This window comes from Physella acuta, unplaced genomic scaffold (genome assembly GCF_028476545.2).
Source record: "Physella acuta isolate Inbredline_101_S28 unplaced genomic scaffold, ASM2847654v3 ptg000777l, whole genome shotgun sequence".
Classification (NCBI taxonomy): domain Eukaryota; kingdom Metazoa; phylum Mollusca; class Gastropoda; family Physidae; genus Physella; species Physella acuta.
Window position 1 is genome coordinate 575,981 of NW_026732295.1, and position 23,480 is coordinate 599,460.

The 23,480-nt window shown below is 33.8% G+C and overlaps 1 protein-coding gene across 2 annotated transcripts in view; it reads right to left on the minus strand.

The window, feature by feature from the left end:
- The window catches only part of LOC131950704 (receptor-type tyrosine-protein phosphatase alpha), a 32,281-nt gene extending 8,801 nt beyond the window's left edge, over positions 1-23,480 (minus strand). The window contains exons 1-15 of one of the 2 annotated variants that reach the window (XM_059312930.1): positions 23,407-23,480; positions 19,545-19,623; positions 17,812-17,946; positions 16,093-16,245; positions 11,102-11,287; positions 8,928-9,152; positions 8,160-8,372; positions 7,862-8,008; positions 7,600-7,734; positions 5,096-5,230; positions 3,300-3,434; positions 1,710-1,868; positions 791-902; positions 537-646; positions 231-367 (exon numbers count right to left, since the gene is read on the minus strand). In XM_059312930.1, the coding sequence (XP_059168913.1) occupies positions 231-367; positions 537-646; positions 791-902; positions 1,710-1,868; positions 3,300-3,434; positions 5,096-5,230; positions 7,600-7,734; positions 7,862-8,008; positions 8,160-8,372; positions 8,928-9,152; positions 11,102-11,287; positions 16,093-16,245; positions 17,812-17,946; positions 19,545-19,608 (2,046 nt within the window). In that variant the 5' untranslated portion in view covers positions 19,609-19,623; positions 23,407-23,480. Of the gene's footprint in view, positions 1-230; positions 368-536; positions 647-790; positions 903-1,709; positions 1,869-3,299; positions 3,435-5,095; positions 5,231-7,599; positions 7,735-7,861; positions 8,009-8,159; positions 8,373-8,927; positions 9,153-11,101; positions 11,288-16,092; positions 16,246-17,811; positions 17,947-19,544; positions 19,624-22,708; positions 22,847-23,406 lie in introns of those variants that run through there. The other variant, XM_059312931.1, reaches the window with a different exon arrangement.

Sequence of the window (23,480 nt, forward strand, 5' to 3'; positions counted from 1 at the left end):
TGTTATTTGCAATTACTTTTATGGAAATCCTGAAGAAGCTTTAGTATAATATATTAGTATCAAATGTAACTTAATAAAAATTTTACATTTTTGGAGAACTGACTTTGACACAACATTAAGATAGTTTAAGTCAAATGTAATAAGGTTAGATTTTTACTATATTATATAAATACAATTCTTAAGCCTTACATTTTTTAAAAAAATTGCAAATTCGAAAGAAAAAATCTTGCCTTAAATTGTTTGGCAAAATATTCGCTATTTTTGGCTCGCATAAATTCATTTAGTGGTGAGACTTGGATGAAAGTGCTGTCTGTGACGTTACAATAGGCGTTGACGATGGCCACTTTTCTTTTAGCCTTAGGGGAATCTGGCGGTTATATTATTTCTACCGTTTTATGGTGGTATTGAGTAAATGCATCATTTGAAATAATAAACAGGATCTATGATTAAAACTTTTTAACAAAACAAAAAGACAATAAATGTAAATATTTTTCCGCTAGGATTAACACACTTTCGTGCAGTTAATACAAAGTTACCTCCCTTTCCATATGTTCCATCGTCTGCACCAAATGTTGTTGTCAACACATTGTTACTTCCCTGCCCACCATTGTCTCCATTACTTTTATTTTTGTTTTGTTTTCTTCGCCTTCAAACAAAATATTGTATAAAAATATATTAAGATGCTACCTTTAAACTTAAACGTTACACAATTATTAACATGTTTAGCATATTTTATTTTTTCTCCTAACAATTTCATTAGTACCTTGGTGTGGCAGCTTCAAATATTTACCTCCAAAATACCACACTAGCCACAGCTAACATGGCTATCAGCAAAACTACAACAACAGGAACAACAATTGGCACCAGTGTTGTAGCAGTGTCATCTTCTTTGCTCTTCAGACCTTCACGATTGTTGCAAAAAAAAAAAACAACCCAATTCTTATTAATTGTAATAAAGTGGAAGAGACAATAGAAAACATTTAATTACTAGTAAAAGCCACTTTTGAAAACATTAAACCAACACTAGTTTTAAATAAAATATATGCGTTCTTTAGATGACCTGTCTTATAATTATACATAATATGTTTTTCCTTTGTACTAAACACTTGACCGGTCTGCAAGTAGTATCCACATAAACTAAGACCCCTATATAAACAATAATTCACACATTTTCATTCGTGAGGCCTAGGCGATAGGTTAACTTGAAAAGCTGTCGCAAAATATTCCCTTCAGAGTTTCTTCCTGACTTTTTTTTATCGGGGGGGGGGTAGCACTTGAAATTTTCGGAGGGGGCTGGACTAAAAGTTCCGGTGGGGCTGACACTGTAAAAAGTATATATTTTCTATATAAATTCCATATCGTTCGGGGGAAGGGGGAGGGGGAGTAAATGCCTGGAAGAAACTGCTTCTCTCTCTCTCTCTCTCTCGCTCTTTGTATATATCGCTCACATGTTCTCACTTTATCCATCTCTATCTCTGTCATACTGATATTGCTGGTTTGAGTTCCATCTCAACAAGAAGTGGAAAAACGTACATATTGAATGTCGCTCGTACCGTTAGTTTCCAACAAGTTTTTGACCATGCCCATAGTATGTCTCTCCTTTTGAGCACGTGGGTGTGGGGATGGGACAGTACTAAACATATTCGTATTAGCGAGCACGATCTAACATAAGACCACACTGACCCCTACAACCTTCTGATATTACTTACTCCAACTACTGCATTCAGTATTCTCCTCTTTAAATCCATTATTGCAGCCTATCAGACACTGCCCATCCGTTTTGTTACACCAGGTTTGTGTTTTGTTTTGTACACACCAGTGGCTGCAGTTTTCCTTACAGTTTACTCCATACCGATCATTATCACATGCTGATAGTTGGGTGCATATTGGAATACATAGAGGAATGGTGTTGTATTTTTTGGTAGTGAAACAATAAATAATATAGGTAATGCGCTAAACAGAACACAGTTATATCATTTTGTATTTTGTTAAATTAGATGTAAAGGCGACTATAATTTAATTCCAAGAGATTGAGAACATGTTTAATGGCAATGGTAATTGGGAAATATCATTAAGTTGTAAATAATGAAACAATAGTATTTAGGCTCAAGGCATCTCCCATTATACACTGCTTTATAGCCTGCTTATTTAGTCTTGATGAGTAATATACATGAAGATCATAAACATTTGACGTTTTTTTCAACACAATATTTTACTAATGCAATTAATTTAAAGCAGACAATTAGTTATTTTGCACCCCTAGTTATATATTAGTGGTTGTCTACACAAAGCTACTTGCTAGCAGAGACGACGGGGTGGGGTGGGGGGGGGGGCTGCGGATCGCACCGGGTGACACAATTTATGATTAACCCATAGACAAAAAAAAATTAGTAGAGAGAGAAGGGGCTGACACAATGACGTAAACCTGCTAACGATAAAGAAAACAATGTCACACTTAGCTTTATTAATATCCGAGTATAGTTTAACATCGTTACTATTACCTGTGCACAGTTTAATACTATCACGGGAGGGGGGGGAAGGATGACACCAACTGCAAAATTTAGAGAGTCACTGCTTAGTATTATTGCAAAATTGCCCCTGGTATCCTGCAATAAAGTTGACCTAATCTAGCTTTGGTCGTATACTGCGTGAGAGCAACTTTGTTTTATTTTCTTATATTCGGTGCATTTAAAAGCTTGTATATTATAAAGGTTAATTAGTTTTACTTTCCACTTTTTAGTAATTCGTTCTTAATTAAGTTGACACTAGATCTATGTAGGCTTCGAATAAAAATATCTAGTTTGCAGTTTCTAAAAGACAGTTGTCTGCCCCTTGTCGTGATCGCCACTTGGGCAACTAACCGTGACCAAACAACATTCAGCGTGAACCACAGCAAAATTTATCAGGTGATCGCTTCAAGTTAGTTATCTCCCCTTCTGTTATTGAAAATAGTAATTTATCGAGTGATCGCTTGCATTTAATCTTGTTATCTTCCCTTAGCTTCGAAACCGTTAATTAGATTTTAATGCCTAATCCATTGTCTTATTTGATTAAAAAATAGATATAGGCCTACGTGCATTGCCTTCGAAAAAAAAATTTCTTGAAAATTTGAAAAAAAAAAAAGCTGCCTTAGACGTTGATCAACACTGAGTTACAGAATTATTCACAAACCAACTAACAAACTAAAAAACAACCGGATATTGCGAAATAAATAAAAGCTTGTAAAAATACAGGGATAGTTTCTAATTTGATTGAAAACACTGTTCTATGAATATAAAACATATTAAAGTGGTGCTTACTAATATTACAAAAGTCTCCCTGATACCCAGCATAACAATTATTGCAGTAACCATTTGTTTTGTTACACTGAAGTTGTTCACAGTTTGAAGAGCAGTTGTAGATACAGTTAGGGCCGTAGTGATGATCGTCACAGCCTACGGAAAGAAATATTTAAAGTGTAGATTTAAGAATAAAAGCACATGTTTTGTATTAAATCGAAGTTTTGAATAACTAACTAAAAGTAAAACACAACCTACTAATTTTACAAAACTTTCCATCAAGTCCCCATATACATGTGTTACGATGACCATTTATGCTTATACATTCAGAGGTCTCACCATTTCAGGGGAAACGACTAATACAGTTAGTTCCGAAATGTTGGCTGTCGCAAGCTTTTAAATTAATATAAATATGAGAGATACACTTTGGTCCAAATTTATTTTTATCACTCTATTATTTATTGAAAATATATTTTAAAAAACATGTTAAAAGTAGAACACATTAATCAAACACTAAAAAATGAACAAGACAAAGGAAACCTAAACATAATAAAATTCAAAGAATTTAGATATGTAACGTTTTTTAGCTGATATGAATTTGATTGAAAAAATGAAAGTTGGCTTACAAAATAATTGTCAAAATGTTTAATTGATATTGATAAATATGGTCTTTTATTCTTTGTTACATAAGAACTAATTCTGAAAAATTCAAATACGATTTACATTATTCTGCTTATTTACCCTTGGGTATTCAAAACAATTATGCTTAAAATCTTCCCATATACATTATTATATTAATAATATACTTAATACTACTGTTGATTTAACAAGAACAAGCACTTAAATGTAAAATTAAATGATAAATCGTTAATAAGTCAAGTAATTTGTTCTTTATAAATATCCATGCTACGGGGCGAGGGTTGGGATTGGTAGAGCGTGCGACTGTTATAACACACATCTCGAGTTCTGACAACCTTGACCAATGACCCCCAGATATGTTGTATATAAAACTATAGCATTGTGATAAGTCGTTATTATGACAGATCTGCTCAAAATGATGATCGTCTGATTAGATATATTAACATATTTCAAATTATTTCTAAATATGATATTTTCAAAAAAAGTTAAATCAAATGTTGTGACGTATTTGCTTTGTTTACATCAGCCATCAATCAAATATTAATAACTTTTCGTTATAAAGTAATTCTTACAGGTATTAAACAGTTGTGCATACATTTTAAAGACATTTATTTTTCTTTTATCTGAAGTATTTCGTCGCTTCTGTTTGTTTGAGTCTAATAACGGGGAATTAAACGGATCAATATTTATACGTTATATATTTAAATTAGGATTTGAAACTTAGAAACTCAAATAAAAAAGGATTTTTTTTCAAATTCGCCGACATTGCCAGGGCAACCATACTTTCAGAAGAGTCCTTGATGCACCCAATTTTTGCCCATAAGTACTCTAGCTTAGATACACATAAATCAATTTTTTAAAAAGTTTATTATTTAAGAAATTTTCTTTTCGGTAGCCTAACCATTTAAATTAGATATCACCAACCTATGCATTTTTCTCAATTTTTATATGATCCCAAATTTGGTGCTTATTTTCCCAATAAATATTTTTTCATAAAAATTTAGTAGGTGATGTATCTGGTGATGAAAAAATTGGTCCTGATAATTGTCTCTAAAATTTGTGTCAGTGAGATCATTGTTTCAGAACTATTTACAGCTTTAAACTTATTATAAGTAGCACAGGTAATGAAACGATTTATTATAATATAAATTTTTCTTGTTAGATTTCTAACAACTTACTATTTTCACATATTAGGCCCATTTGTCCTGATATGCAGCTAAAACATGTTCCATTTTCTTTGTAACAAAGCTGGTCTGTACAGTTTGTACTGCATTGGTATCGGCAGTTTTCTCCGTAAAATGTATCGTTACAATCTGTGGATACATGAAGTAGTTTTAGAATTAGCCGACACTTGTTTAAATCATTACACATTTCCAAATGGGAGAGTTAGCCACATTCAACTAATGTTTGAGTTTTCGACGAACTTTTATTTTTGTTTTCAAGTACGATTCGCACAAGTTTCGTGCCTTACTTTTATTTTTATGGGCTATGGTTTTGGTGTCAGTGTTATTGTTAACCTTTCTTTTAAGAATGATTTTTGAAAAAGATAGAGAAATACATTATTTTGTTGTGAATCAAGATAAATATCTCCATTTAATTGACATGTCGCTATAATGGCGCAAATGATAAAATAATAAGTTTCTGTTTAGTTATGAGCCATACAGTGGCGTAGCGAGGTCGGGTGTCACCCGGTGCGGCACTTAATGGTGTCACCCCCTCCCCCCCCCAAGAGGCATAGAGACCCTTCCCAGGGACAAACTTTCAAATTTTCGATTTGCACCCCTCTCAAACTTTCGATTTGCACCCCCCCCCTCAAGTTCTCGATTTGCACCCCCCTCAAACTTTCGATTTGCACCCCCCCTCGAGTTTTTCCCTATATATTTTGCTATTTTTTGCCTTGGTGTCACCCCCCTAAATGGTGTCACCCGGTGCGGTCCGCACCCCCGCCCCCCCCCCCCCTCTCGCTACGCCCCTGGAGCCATATATTATATAATAATCTGACCACCAGTCACGCAAGTACACACTATTTTCGGAACATTTTTTGTTTTAAAATCAATATTGTAGAACTCAAAACTGTTTTCCCAAATAAATTTTACATTAATTTTAAGTAAAACGGATAAGCATTTTTTTTTTTAAAATATAAATATACTTCTTGTTAAATTTTGTAAAGAATTTTATAAAAATTTGAAGAATCTTCGAAATTCAAACCCACAGGGCGTCGCAACTTATTTTCCTACTAGATTGAAATCATGTAGGCTACATTAAACATCATATATTCAAATTGATACTTACTTTACATTTCGTTTAGTTGTTAAAATATTAGCTTTTACCTAACACCCTCCAGATATGTTTTTAAATAATCGTATGTAAAAAATGTAATTAAAAATGTATGCCATTTATAAAATAGAATCCGGCATAGTTTGGATATGGAAAGTTTTGAATTTCAGTTCTTTATTGTTGTCAGCATATGCTGGATATAAAATGACATGTCTTTATGAGCATATGTCCAAGAAACAAGTAACAATTAATTAAACTGCCTTAGTGTCTATGTACCTCTATATATAATTATAAAAATACATACATTTAAACGTTGTTAATGATAATTAAAGATGAAATGCGTGAGGCCTGTATTTTAGTTCAATATTGTGCTACATTTAATTATAAGATAACTAGTAATCTTTATTTTAATTTTTTTTCTTTTTCGATGTAGGTTGTCAAGTGAATGTCTTAGCCTTAAGGTGACTTTATGTTGTACTAGTGAAAGTCATTTGCTTTGGGGACAGGTTAAATATTTATTTTATTTATTTATTAGTAACAATATTTTTCATGTATGTCTTATTACTGATATAATTTTTAGACGAAAGACTTATTTATTTTTAATACATAACAAGTAGGACTAGTAATATCTATATATATAATTCTCTTCTTCGAGCCGTTAGAAAACAAGCTGCAAACGCTCTCCCTACCTCCCCACCCCTAAATGGTTTTAGTGAGCTGTGTTCACTCTAAATGTTTACAAGCAGAGCCAACGATTTTAAACGTAGGGGGGGGGGGGGGGGGTGGGGGGAGGAGGGGGGGGAGGGAAGGAAGGGGGGGGGTTATGGTCCTTAACGAGCTACTTATAGTGTTTTAAAGAAATATTTTCAGCGTCAGCGTTGGTACTGTCGAATTCACAAATTATGAATTATTGAAAATTAGAAACAACTAAATAGCGGCGTATGTTATGCCGCGGGCCGAATCGTATATATATATAATTCTCTTCTGGGAGACGCTAGAAAACAAGCTGTAAACGCGCTCCCTACCACCCCCACCCCTACATGGTCTGGTGAGCTGTGGTTCACTCTAAATGTTTACAAACAGAGCCGGGTTTAGTGACGACTATTAGGGGCAGATAATTTAGTTGGAAACGATTTTAAACGTAGTGGGGGGGGGGGGGGGGTAACTAAGTGGAGTTTACTTTAACGGAGGGGGGGGGGGGAAGGGGGGGGTATCGTCCTTAACGAGCTACTTATAGTGTTTTAAAGAAATATTTTTCAGTGGCAGCGTTGGTAGTGTCGAATTCACAAATTATGAATAACTGAAAAGTAGAAAAAACAACAACTAAATAGCGGCGCATGATATGCCGCGGGTCGGCTCGTAATGTTTATTTATTAACAAATTATTAATTATATAAACATACTACCTGTTTCACAAAAAGGACCAACTTTGCCGTCAATGCAACTAGTGCAGGTACCATTGAACCTATCGCACATCTTATTTCTACAGTTCGTACTGCAGTTCATAGAACAGTTCTCTCCATAAGAACCAGCTAAGCATTCTGTATTTATGAAAATAAATTTTTATTACAGCACGGTTTTTAACAGTTGAATGATTTTTGATAATTTAAACTGTTTTTAGAGAAATATATTTACAACTGTTATGACATTTCGTCTTAATCAACTCACCATTGCTACAATCTTTACCGAAGTAACCAGCGTCACATCCACCAAAACATTGACCAGTAGCAACAAAACATGATTTCTGTTTCCAGTGGCTACAGTTACAAATGTTCATACACTCTAGGCCGTATGTGTTGTGTTGACACACTTGATCTGATTTAATATAAGTGGTTAGTACATAACTCTTAATATCACTGGAATAAAAACTGTGTTAAATGATAACCTGCTCCGAACTAATGGAAATGCTTTAAACAAAAATTATAATGATATAAATTGTTAACTAAATAAACAAGCCCTCACGTGCCTCCATAAACTTCCACTTCACACAGTGTTAAAATGTTGTCATGCTGTTTGGCTGTGATATTGACGTTTGATACACCTACATTTCCAGTTGATGTTATATTATAAACCAAAATTTTGTCACTCTCTAGTGTATCCATGTAGTTAAACACCACCGTGTTGTTTACATTGTAGCTCACCAAATTAAATCCTTTTAATCGTTGCATTTCGCGGTCCGCTGGCGAGTTGGAAAAAATAATAAAATAACTTCCTAATATTCTTCTTGTTAAAGCTTATACTCACTTTAAAATAAAATATCGAAATAAAACATTTTTGTGTGGACTGATTAAAATGGAAATTTTCCCTACTCTGAAAAGTCACACAAACGTGTTATATCTATTTGTTGTGTTGCGAATTAAAATCGTTAACATAATTTTATGTGGAGGCAGCCTCCACTACTGATAACGTAAAAAAAAACACACCGTAAAGAACATTTTATAATCATTATAAAAACTATATGTTGACAAATCAACTGTGGTCATACCCCTGTTGTAAGCACACATACACCCATCCACACATATTTTCATTATAGAAACGTAATGTAATAAAACATTTCTAGAAGCGGTGTTATAATACAAAAGAATATAAATCAACTAAAGTCAGTCATGTTATGTATAATTGTTAATTGCTAAACGTTATTAAATATAAAATATTTAGAGTAGAAAGCTTCTGCTGTAACATTTACCCGTCTTCGATTAGAAGTTTAAAAATTAAAATTATATTCCAAACTTACCTCTGTTATAAAGTACATAGCGGGTAACAAACATTGGCTGTGGAAATGTGACACCCCAAACACTCGGTGTCGGTTTAATATCCGTATGTGTACAAGTTAATTTTTTATAAAAGTTTCCACTTGAATTCCCATCTACGGCTTTTGAAGAAACAAATATTGGTCCATGGATTGAATCATTGTAGTTGCTAGATTGCCATGTTGACATGTTTAGTGCAACGTTTCTACCTGTATGACACAATTAATTTTACGGATTAAAAGCACTCTACGTATTTATGTTTCATATAAGCTGTATCAAGGTTATAGATCTCGTATTACGCCCTTCTATTTGCGGGTATTACTGTAAAGACAGTGGTAGATAAATCTATACATCCCGATTTATTAACTATTATCTATTCACCTTCAATATTTGGCTAAAAGGACAACCAAGTATGTTATTGTATAACTCAGTATAAACTTAAATTGTTGAAATAGAGGAGACCGACGTTTTAGTTGTAATCTTATATGATTACATATGATAAGCAGGAAAAAAACAACAACATCGCAATCTACTTTAAAAAAAAAAAACTTGTTTCCAAATGTTTAATATGATTTTCAACTATTACAACAACATAATAGTGTCACGCTTAATTAGTTTTGGTTATGGAGACCAAGTTTGTTTAGAAAGGTAGTCATCGAGCTAGTAAAGACAAATATACTCTTGCTGTTAGAGGTCATAAGAGTCACGTCATTGCTAGTGTAAACAAACCGGTATCTACTTAAACCACTGCTTTGATAGTTAAACAATAGAAGAATGTAAAATAAAGAAATGTAATATATTAGAAAGCCATAATTATTATTATCCTTCCTGAACATTTTTCTGTCTTGCTGTCGAATACATTTGCTTTGTAAATTAAGTTGGAATGACCTCCTTTCGGAAACTCGACAAGGGAAACCTTCTGTTACTTAGTTAACAAACATGTCTGTAATGTCTTCATAAAGACGTTGGACATGCACCGACATACACAAAGTTAAGTATTGTGACGGTAAAACCGTTGAGACCTACCTCCATTTTGTTCTTCCACCACCCTCTAACTGCGCTATTACTACCCCCCCCCGCCTCACCAGCTAGCCTACGCACATTCTTAATTTTCGTCCCCTCACAGGCTCTTCTCTAGTTGGCTAGATTGCCCACGTGACACGCCAATTTTAATGCATAAAAGGGGATGCAAACCAAAAACCTCCCTCTCTCTTCTCACTCTTCCAGCACTGAGCTCGGCTGGTGTAACACGCGGCGTTGGGGCCGTCGGCCCGACCTCCACGTGTTCTGGGTTTGGTTTTACTTTATTTCTTATGTTCACTTTACCAGTTTTGATACGCATATTTGATTATCATTGTAACATGTAGTTTCAATAAATACCATATATATTATCTTGCTATTATGTATTGTTACTTAAATGCTTTACACTGTTACCGTGTTCGTGGCTTAGTCCATGTGATTTACTTAGTTACACTTTACACTGTCCGTGTCTTAGCACACAGGACATTTGAATACTTATTTGACTTAAACTATTCCTGCCAGTGTCATAATTCCACGTGGCAGTTGAGTAGACATTTCAGTTACTTTTATACTACTTTTATCCTGCACGTGTATCAGCCACGTAGCAGTAGATACGAAACTATTATACACTGCATCATTTTATTTTACTACAGGCCGTAAACTGTGGGCATTGAGTTGACCCGTAGTCATAGGACCTGATATTTTATTTTATTCACCGGCCGTAAACCCTTGCCAGAGACAATAGATCATCGGACCTGGTAAGAAATTATTATTCTACTAAGGCTGTAAACTTTGGGCATTGAATTGACCCTTAGTCATCAGACCTTAATGTAGTACGTCTAGTTATACTATACTAGAGTCTATATTCCAGGTAGAGAAGAGGCAGAGACCCTCCTACAGGTTGAATTTACACATTTTACAGGTTATCTCAATTATTACGGTACACATACCCTTTTACCATTGACAAGTATATCACAATAAATAGTATGGACATTAACAACAGAAAAGTAATAACTAAACATGCTATATTATTTAGTATAGTGAGATGAACTGACGCTTATAAACTATAATTAATTAACCTAATGCATTTAATCGAAAGAAATATTACTCAATACTAAAATATTTACTAATACATTACCTCCGCTAATGTAAATCGAGCATATTGACTTGGGTGTGTGAAAATCAAAAAATATCTTCTGTGTAGTGGAGGTTTCATTACACACAATGTCCGTAGTATTTGCGTTTATATTGTTAGAAATTATAGAGCAAGGAAAATACGAATTGTTTACAAGAACAAGTTTTATCACAGTGTCGAATAGTGTGTCTGAAATAAAAGACACGACCATATATATATATATATATATATATATATATATATATATATATATATATATATATATATATATATATATATATATATATATTTATATATATACATATATATATATAAACAAAATAGAGATTGGTAAGCAAAGCATCTCCTTAATTAATTTATTTTTATTATATTTCACAAGTATTAGTAAAAGCTGAATAACCTACAGAAATAGTAAATAACAATGTGTCATTTTTTCTTTCTATTATACACATTATGGAGTAAATATTGTTCTGAACAATTCAACGATTACTTGACAATTTTCACCGTTTCACATCCCTACAATTCAATTTTATTTAGTTTTTACAAGAAACGTTTGAAAACAATTTTTTTGATAAATCGGAACTACCGTTAAGTACTACTTCCGGTTTCCGAAAAATCACACTAAAATGACAGTAAAAGATCCTATACATATATATAAAATTTCATCAACCTAGCTGAAACAGTACTCACGAGTACTCACGTTAAATTGTTCACACAGACATAAAGTATCACGTCCAGTTAACGGAAATCTTTCAAAAGTTGATCGAGTATTATATATAAATAAATAAATAAATAAATAAATATATATATATATATATATATATATATATATATATATATATATATATATATATATATATATATATATATATATATATATATATATATATATATATATACTAGCGTACCCGCCCCCCGCGCGTTGCCGCGGCGATAGAAGAAAGTATGACGAAATGTTTTAAAATGATTTCAACAACGCGTTACCAATCATATGTTCTTAGACGCGTGACCGTCTTTTCTAAAAGTGAGTTATTTAAATGTAAATCATAAATATCGGGACACACGTTTACCTACACAACCGCATGTAAACATTGAGTGTACATTAATCACTCACCGAAATAATATGTTAGAATACACTTCGGTGACCGCCCATGTGTCAGAGACGTACAGGGCGCTCTCAAGGCCCCCACCCCCCGATTACACTACCGCATAGGCGCGGCGTACGACCCCTGGCTCCTTAAAAGTAATAGGCGCCATCGTGCCAAATAGCATCCTGTTAATAATGATGCAGATTTCATCATTCGCTAAAGTGCCTAAAATGAACAGGCTTTTTTTCTTTAACACGTAAAAAAGTATTTGACATGTTTTAAACATCAGTGTGACTGATGCAATATGCTAGCGTTACTAATGGTCTATTATTAGATGCTCGATCTCAATTTCTGACTGGACTGTCTAGTAGTAGATGATTATTGCATCATTCGCAAACTGACGAAACTCTACAGTATTCCTCATATTAAAAAAGTTATGATTTCCTCGCGTTACAAAGTTATTTTTAGAAGACTGTTGTAGTTTTACCGCTGAAAATAGTAGTACCCCTTACTCGCTATGCAGGACGCTCGATTAACGGATGCCAGGTGCCAACATAGTCGCTCTAAAACTCTGGGGCCAAACCGTGTATTGACGAAAGTTGTACCCTATATGGCGCCGCCCATAAGAAACTTTAGTTTTCTTTTTCGCAGAAATATTCTCGGGAGTATTCTCATCTACTTCCTAAAGTATCATGGCACTCGGATGAACCGCATCCGAGTTTTATTTTTTATATACCGTGTATAGAGAAAAAAAAAACACCCTCCCCCGATGGGGGCGCCGCCCTTGCAATATTAAACAATATTGTTTTGCAGAACCCTACCACTGAGTGATCTAATCATCTCCCCAAAGTTTCATGGTACACATATGAACGACGAGAAACCGAAATAGACTTTTATTTTTATAAACAGTATATAGAGAAAAATTGCAGCCTCCCGTGGCGCCGCCCTTGCGAAATTAAAAAAGGATTTTTTTTTTTACAGAACCCTTCCCTGAATTGTTCTAATCAACTCCCCCAAAGTCTCAGGGCTATCGGATAACGGTGTCACAACAAAATCGACTTTTATTTTTACATACCGTATATAGAGAAAAATCGCACCCTCCCGTGGCGCCGCCCTTGCGAAATTAAAAATTATTTTTTTACAGAAACCTTTCCTAGAGTGGTATTATGAACTCCCCAAAGTCTCATAGCTATCGGATGAACGATGCCAAACCAAAAGCGACTTTTATTTTTATATACCGTATATTGAAAAAAAACAAATGGCGCCCTGTCGGGGCGCCACACCTGCGAATTTGAAATATTTTTTTTCGCAGAAACCTCCCCAGGAATATTCTCAACAACTTCCCAAAGCTTCACGGCGATGTGATGAGAGGTGAAGTAATGCATAAAGGAAAGACACACATACATTGCTTTTGATGGTGACAGGACAAATGATCTCAGGACAAATGATCTCAGACAAAATATCTCAGACAAAATATCTCACGGACAAATGATCTCAAGATAAATGATCTCAGGACAAATGATCTCAAGGACAAATGATCTCACGGACAAAAGATACCAGGACAAAATATATCAAGACAGATGATACCACGGACAATTGATCTCAGACAAAATATCTCAGAAAAAATATCTCACACCTAAATTTTAATAGTGTATTGGATGATTTTAATTTATCTGAATTTTTTTTATTAACTGTCTTATGTTTGTTTTTTTTACTAATGTTCAATATTGTTTATAGGCCAAACATAATATTTGTAAGAAATGTTTGGCGTATACATTTGTCATATTGCACTAAACATTTTAAGGTTAGTATTAGTAATATAGTATACCAAGATTAAAGAAATAATTTCGATAGATAGCGTAGGTGTGCTTGACAAACATGTGACAATCCTACCATGTCAGGTGGACGAAACTAGATGAAAGGGAATGAAATAACAATAAAGACACACCTTCGTATCAAGGTTGCCGCCCGCTTTGATGGCAGAGACATGCCTTAAGGGAAAGACATCCGCCCTCCATGGACAATACGACTAGCATATAAAGTCCATTGTTATGCGTCTGTCACACCTTAGTGAACAGGTGACAAATGCTTATTTAAACGACAGCGGTCATCGCGGAGCTAAGTATGTCGTAGTGGGCATCAAACAAAGCAGTATTAATGGTGATTGCTTTGCTATGGTCTTTTTCGTTACCTCGCCGAAAGGTATTAGGACATTAGTTTCTGGTGAATTTATGTTTGTCATAAGCAGGCAAAGAGATTTGGAAATGTGAAATTAGGACATGTCGAGCAAGAGTTCACACAATAGATGATCACATAGTATTGGAGATGTGTGATCATAACGATGTACCTACCAGAAAAGAAACTCACACGTTATGTTTGTGTTGATGATGTAATAAAAACAATAGTTTAACGTTAGGAACATTCAGACCCATTCACATTTTTGAAAGATATTTCGCGTGTTTTGAACATTAATGTTGTATAGCTACCGTTACATTACTTGTTTTATACATTATCATGTATTATACCTTTCAGGCTAAAAGAGTAAGTCTTTTTTAATTTTTACTTTTTCAAATCAAATGCTACTACAATTGTTTAATACACCTGCTGATGGTTTGTTAGGTTTCACTAATTCATTTTATTCACAATTGTTATACGTAAAAAAGTAAACAAAACCATATTAACAGTCAATAAAAAACAGTTCGACTAAAATCATCGTAAATAGTATTAAAGTTTCGCCGTGAGATATTTTGTCTGAGACTATTTGTCCATGATATCATTTGCCCTGATATATTTTGTCCTGGTATCTTTTGTCCGTGAGATCATTTGTCCTTGATATAATTTGTCCTGAGATTATTTGTCCTGAGATCATTTGTCCTGAGATCATTTGTCATGGAACCCTTTTTATATATATATATATATAGATAGATAGATAAATATATAAAGGCCTATATATATATAATTATATATATATATATATATATATATATATATATATATATATATATATATATATATATATATATATATTACGGTACGCATTGGCCGGCTCTCTTGGTCAAAACCCAAAGATCTTAGCACTGAAAACGTATTTCGTACATTGGCCGGCCAATGCACGCACTAGCCGGGATGTCCTGGCCAATGTCCTATCTGTTCTAAATTGTGATTGTGTTTTCATTATTCTGGGTGCGGTTTCATTGTGAGTAACGTATTGTTTGGCTCTTGCTTGTATATCATTCTATATGCAATGCGACTTGGACCAAAAGTCGTCAGGCCAAAGCAAATATTTCTGAACCTTAAGAACATGTGTCCTGAACTTAAACTAGTTCACGGAAAACCAAGGCATAGCCAAGTCCAAGGTTCAGAAGAACGTGCCAACCAAGATGTTCAAACATGATGATGATGACATTGGGCTGAGTCTCAAATTTATTCAATTTATGAAAAACCGCTTTGTTCATCAAGGAATCCAACAATCGCCATATAAAGCCTCTTTTGGATGCAAAGCTAAAAGTGGAACTTAACACTTCAAATCTGCCAAGAGGGTCTCTCGATAATTTAGTTACCGAGGAAGATCTTGAGAACATTGAACAAGAAATGGAGATTGCCATAAATGGAAAGACATCCTCAGCTAACACAAAATCTCTATTTAGATTTTGTGCACGATTAAAATGCATCCTTTATATTCCGTATATGATAACGTAGCGAGGTGTAAAACTGCGAAAACTGTCAAAATAGTTATTCAGCACGATTACAATGCTTGATCTATACTCTGTATACGAGAAAGTAAAAATATACGAGAAACTTACAGAAGATCACTAGAAGACATTGTAAAAGGAACAGCAACTCTTTTTTGTATATGTAGTAATTTAACTAAAACTAAATTAAATTTAAAAAATAAGCTAATTTTACCTGAATCACGAAAAACAATTCTTATCCAATTAACTAAATATGAAATCGTCCATGATATCGTTACATTTTTTAGATCCGTACACGTTCCTTCTTTACCGTCTGCTATAAGACTGTTTGGTGGTGTAATGATGGCATTTAAAGTAGACAGATCCTCTGATAAATATTATAAAATAAATGATACAATCACAGCAGCAATTTTAAAACTATTAAACAATTATTAAGTATTGAACAAGTTTCAGAGGCTCTTATTTTGGTTTTAAGGCAATATTTATTTCATAAAATAAACTCTACATGTGATTCAATAATTCATTTAATTTTCAATTTTGTAACCCCGACTAATTTCGAAGTATTTACATTACTACTAGGATGATATCTGATTTTAAAAAAGATTGTGTGTGTGTGTTTGTGTGTGTGTGTGTGTGTGTGTGTCTGTGCGCATGTTTTTCTTGAACTATTTTCAATTTTGCATAACCCGTGTAACGATACACCACTCTATCAGCCAGATAGTTGGCGAACGCTCCCGGATTCGTTTAAATGATTATACACAGATGGCGACAAGCCTAAATAAAAGAAAGCTAACAAAATAGTTTACTAGGACTCGTATTTGAAGTCTAGGGGAAACACTAGAGAAACTACTGATGCCAACAATACATTTAATCTGCATATAACTTTTAATGAGTGTACAAAGTCGTGGCAGAACACTAGATTTATACAGGATAAATAGATTTACAGAATGAACAAAACCCAACTTACAATTGGTGGGAAAAAATAATATGATACACTATCACAGCTTTTAACACTTCAGAAAAATCACCACAGTTTACACAACGCTGCTATAAGCATAAAGAATTACTTAACCACAAGTAATATAAGAATATGCTGCTTAAACTACTTAGTACTACACGGCGACACACAGGGCTTATTATCTCTCAACGATGTCTGGTCAAGTAACTGCCCAGATAAAGGTGTGCGCGGTCTATTTATCGACTTGGGCAACATGGAAGGTCACTTTCAAATCATAAGGCTATTGGTTGGGGTATCACCTGGTCCGAATCAACCAATATCCTCATAATGGAAAAATACTGAGTCTAAGACTTTCTTAAGACAGTGGAAAAAACCAGTGATTACACCACAGACCATATATGGTATAGTAACAAATGTAAAAATAAAATTTACCAGACCTAAGTAGGTCACACCCGACTAATTTCGAAATATTTACATTACTACTAGGTTATCTGATTTTGAAAAACGTTGTGTGTGTTTGTGTGTGTGTGTGTCTCTTTCTGTGTGCATGTTTGTTGTATTAAGTAAATTAAAACAATTACTTCTGTCAATTATTGCTTGAACAATACATAAAAAAGTGAAATAGTAGTAAACAGGATTTTTCCCCTAAATGATTATAAATACAAAAAGCACTGTAATAAGCAAACATGCATCTTAGATTTACATTTTCACTTTTGAAACTCAATTATTTAAAGGTCCTAAATGAAATTTGATGTTATTTTTCTGCTTTAGCTTATTATACTTAGCAATGAAATAGACCAAACTATTAAATTAGGAAATAATTTGATTGATGATGTAGCGAGACAGTCTCACACACGCTCACTAACATACACACACGCGCGCGCGCACGCACTCACGCAAACAAGCGCGCACACACACATGCACAGACAGAAGATTTAGAAAAATTAAATTCGTTGACTTTAAGTAATAACTTACGGTACTGACAAAGTGGACCAAACCAGCCCCGCTCACAACTTAACCCAGCTAAACACAGACCTTGGTCATCACATCTGTTGTTGACACAGTGACATTTGTATTGGCAGCTGGAGCCAAACCATCCAGTCATGCACGCTAGTGATTTCAAATGTAATGATAATTCAACAACAGAAAATAAACATTGATAATCTTGAGAATTCTCAATTTACTAAAAAAATACTCCGACTTCGAAATTCCAAATCTAAACCTAATCCTATTTTAAGTTGCTCATTATTTGTATTTCAAATTGTCAAAATATTTAGATAATGTATTAGGTATGCAATAGACACGAGTTGCTTGAGCTAAATATTTAAGTAATGTATTTTGTAAATTATTAAAGGTAATGTTTAACTTATGAATGACCACAATAGGAGGCTAAACTCCAAAACCTAAAGCTAGAGGTTCCATACACGTACGAGTACCACTTATTGACTCTGAATTAAACATTTCATTCAGAAGCAACCGTATTCCAGAAATTTTACATCTTCACACAATAATGCTCAGAATGAAAATTACATCAGCATTGTTTTAATTGTTTTCTCTTCCCAATTACAAACAGGCGTTCAGGGCAACACTCTCAATCTTAATAAGTAAAACAAACTATTTTGTAATTTGCAATATAACAGAGAAGATTATACAGTAAAAAATAATTAAGCAAGTAAAACTATGTTGTGGCATTGTTTGAAATTGCGATTTGCAATGAGTTTCTTCTAATCATTGCTCAAAGGTGTAATTTACAAATTTTTAATTTAGTGTGTAGGTTTTACGTTATGAAACGTGTTGTTCTGACTTGTCTTCTTGTCATATTCTATTTCTTAAACTGCTTGGCCGACCCGATTCGAGTTTTTTTTTATTTTGCCTGATTATTGGATCATTTTCATAAATGGAGGTACTATTTTTATTAAATACATTTATTGGGTCAGCGTGGTTGAATGGTAAAGCGAATGGCCGCTAGTCCGAAGCTCTCGAGTTTGAATCTATATCTGCACTTGTGATTGTAGGGAGTCTTGAGCCTACCAAGCCCTGATGGATTCATGACACAGGTTAAGGAAAAGCAAAGATCATGGGTATGGTACTGACCATAAAATCCCTTCATATGCTGATGTCACACACACACACACACACACACACACACACACACACACACACATACACACACATACACACACACACACACACCGACACACAGACAGAAAGACAGACAGACACACACACAGATACAGACACACAGACACACACAGACACAGACACAAACATAGACACACAGACACACACACAGACACACACACAGACACACACACAGACACACACACAGACACACAAAGACACACTCACACACACGGACACACACAGACACACACACAGACAGACACACAGACAGACACACACACAGACACACACAGACACACACACAGACACACACACATACACACGCACACGTACACACACACATACACACACACACACACATATATATATATATATATATATATATATATATATATATATATATATATATATCACAAAATATGTTTAAAACTCGTTTGAACGTGCTTCTATAATATATATTTAAATAAAATAAATTCAAAGTCTGAACTGTTAAAATTAATTATCTAATTAACACAGTTCACAGAGCGTAGTTTAAAACAAAATAATTTCCGTTTAGAAGACTTAAAAAAACAATTCTAATATACCCGGGAAGACAAGTGTAATACATCCATTTAAGAGAATCACGGTGTAAAGAAGATTTGTAATCATTTCTAACACTTAAATCTGCAAAGAGATAAAAACAATGTTATTGAAAATAACTTGTAATCAATATATATATATATATATATATATATATATATATATATATATATATATATATATATATATATATATATATATATATATATATATATATATATATATAATTCTCTTCTGGGAGACGTTAGAAAACAAGGTGCAAGCGCGCCTTACAGTCCCCTCTCTTTCTCTCTATCACTATCACTACCACCCCCACCCTACCCCCACATGGTCTGGTGAGCTGTGGTCACGCTAAATGTTTACAAATCGTAGAGCTGGGTTTAGTGACGGCTATTAGGGGCAGATAATTTAGTTTGAAACGATTTTAAACTTACAGGTGGTAACTAAGAGGAGGCTGCTTTCACGGGGGGGGGGGGGGGGTGTAGGGTCGGGGTTAGGGGAAAGGGGGGTTAGTGTTTTAAAGCAAATATTTTCAGTGGCAGCATTGGTACTGTCGAATTCACAAATTATGAATTACTGAAAAGTAGAAAATAAAACAACTAAATAGCGGCGTATGATATGCCGCGGGTCGGCTCGTATATATATATATATATATATATATATATATATATATATATATATATATATATATATATATATATATATATATATATATATATATATATATATATATATATATATATATATATATATATATATATATATATATATATATATATATATATATATATATATATATATATATATATATATATATATATATATATATTAGCGTACCCGTCCCTTCGCGTTGCCGCAGAAATAGTAGAATTTGAATTTTCTTTTTTCGCTGAAACCTCCCCAGGAATATTCTCAACAACTTTTCAAAGTTTCACGGCGATGTGATAAGAGGTGTGGTAATGCATAAAAGACACACAGACACACACACACACACACATACATTGATTTATATTATATATATATATATATATATATATATATATATATATATATATATATATATATATACTAGCGTACCCGTCCCTGCGCGTTGCCGCGGGAATAGAAGAAAGTCCGATGAAATATATAAGGCTTTTATCCATTCCTTACCAATCCTATATTCTTAGACTTGTGAAATTGTTTTCTATAAGTGAGTTATTTAAATGTAAACAATGCCTGCGCTTGGATCATAAATATCAGGACACGGGTTTACCTACACTACCGCATGAAAACCTTGAGTGTACATTAATCACTCACCGAAATAATGAGGTAGAATACACTAAGGTGACCGCCCATATGTCAGGGACGTAGAGGGGCGCTCTCAAGAGCCCCCACCCGATTACACTACCGCATAGGCACAGCTTACGACCCCTGGTTCCTTAAAACTAACAGGCGCCATCGTGCCAAATATCATCCTATTAACAATGATGCAGATTGCGTCATTCGCTAAAGTGACACAAATGAACAGGATTTGTTATTTAGCACGTAAAAAAATTATTTGAGGTGTTTTAAACATCAGTGTGACTGATGCAAATTGTTAGCGTTACTAATGGTCTATTCTTATATCCTCGATCTTAATTTCTGATTGGATTATTTAAAAATAGATGCTAATTGCATCATTCGCAAAGTGACTACACTGTTTGGATTTTTTTACGGACAAAAAGAAACATCCCAGTTTATAATCTAACCTTGGTAAATTTTTCTGATTATTAAAATAAAACGTATTACATGGCCCTCAGCGGCCCATGTGAGCCTTTGGGGGCCGAAACAGACATTTTTATTTGCAGCCTAATCGCACCCTACCAGGGCGACAGAGGACACGCCTGATTCAATTTAGTCAGCATTTGTAACGCGCCATCATATTCATTGTCTATCACACTGTTTAGACAGAACGTAGTCACCATAGCGCTCACGGGAAAGACCAGGGCGCAAAATCGCATCCTGCCGGGGTCGTCAATGCAAAATTAAATACCCACCACCAAATAACCCCTATTCCGCCCTCCCACCACAGAAACCTTCTCGGGAGTATTCATAAACTCCCTAAAGTTTTATGGCACCGGGATAAACTGTGTCGAACCGCAATCGTCTTTTATTTTTATATAACGTATATAGAGAACAATCCCACCATTCCGCGGCACCGCCCTTGCGAAATTAAAAAAAAAAAGATTTTTTTTACAGAACCCTTCCCTGGAGTGTTCTAATCAACTCCCAAAATACACAATTGGCAACGCATTGATGAATTTCTCATTAATATTGCGTCAGCACTACTTCTGACGGGTGCGCTAGTGTATTTATACCCTACCTTGGTTCAAATAAATATAGAATTCCAATATTGCATTGATACATTCTATAGAAACCACTTTAAGTAAATTTAGCAACGGCCTAGCCTGCATTTGCTTAATGGCAAATAATATTGTAACACGAAACTTAAGTAGTAGGCCTAATTTATTATATTATTATACTCAATCGAGTACATGTGAGTGAACAGCTAAAATATAATTATTTCTAAGTTTTGTCGCTTTAGTTCTTTTTTAAAAAAATATCAATCAAATAGCCACTTTATAAAGAATTGAAACGATGAAACTTTCGAGATAATGATTTGCTTTACTATTGGTTTACATAGTTTTTAACTATTATCTCACTAGCATTGTAAAAATAATTTCATATTTATCGATTAGGAATTACAAGATCTTTTAATAGAATAAGATTATTATTTTTAAAACATACATTTCGAGAAACGTTAAACGTAACCCATTTAAAAATATTCATCAAAGCTCTACACTAATACTAAATAATATAGACAGCTAATTAGGAAGTTTAAAGCCCATGTTCTCTTAAATCAAAAGCAGTATTGAGATAGTTAAAATGCATTAGGAAACCTATTTACCGCGAGCGGGATGGAGGTTTAGATGACGTTTAAAATAACAGGAATAAACAAGTTTCTTATGAGACGACGAAAAAGCATATAGAGCAATAATATGCAACTTATATTTTGAACATGCACATATCAACTCTAAAACTCATCATCACTGAGCAACACCAAGTTCACTAAATTGAATCATAAAATATATAGTAATTAAACAATTGAATTTCACATGAGAATGAACAACTGAATTCAAAGAATACCTACCTTCCTTACAATGTTTTGTTAAATGTTTGTATTTGTATTATGTTTTTTTTTTCGATTAAAAAGTCCACAGAAATAAAATCGGAATAACTTATCCGTATTGTATTAACAGAAAGCAAGTGATGTCTTGTTAAAGTTGAACTGATCAAAGTAGACCAAAAAACGACCTGAGGTTCCTGATAACCAGTACACGTCTGGTTAGCTATCAAATACTGACTGACACGTTGTTTTAACAGTATGGTAACACTTTCGTCAGCGAAGAGTAGATAAGCACTTTTTGAAATAGTTTAAAATCTGTAAATAGGCCTACTATAATTATTACGAATTTAACAAATGTTTATAAAACATACTTAAGTAATGACTTTTTAATTATGTTTATTCGCACATTACTATCAAAAAATGTGTGTGCGATTCAGCGTCTATCCATTACGAGTTGTTGTGTTGTTATTTTTTTATTGAGACTTAATACTATTTTAGTATTTTTTAAGCCTAGCCTTTTTTTCAATAATTTCACACTAAAATTGGAATTATCTATGTTTTTTACAAATAAGAAAGCATTCTAAATAATGCAAATTATGTTAAATATTAATTTTAATTTTACAGAATCTCTGGTATAAGCTATTGACATAAATACGATTATTTTTTTTATTTATCTGAGATAAAAAATCCGGTTAGCAAAGCCAGATTGTTAAACCCCTTACGTGTTAACTGGAACATATATAAATAAGCAGGAAGACATGCGCCATAAACAGCGCAAATCTCAGCAACAATTTAC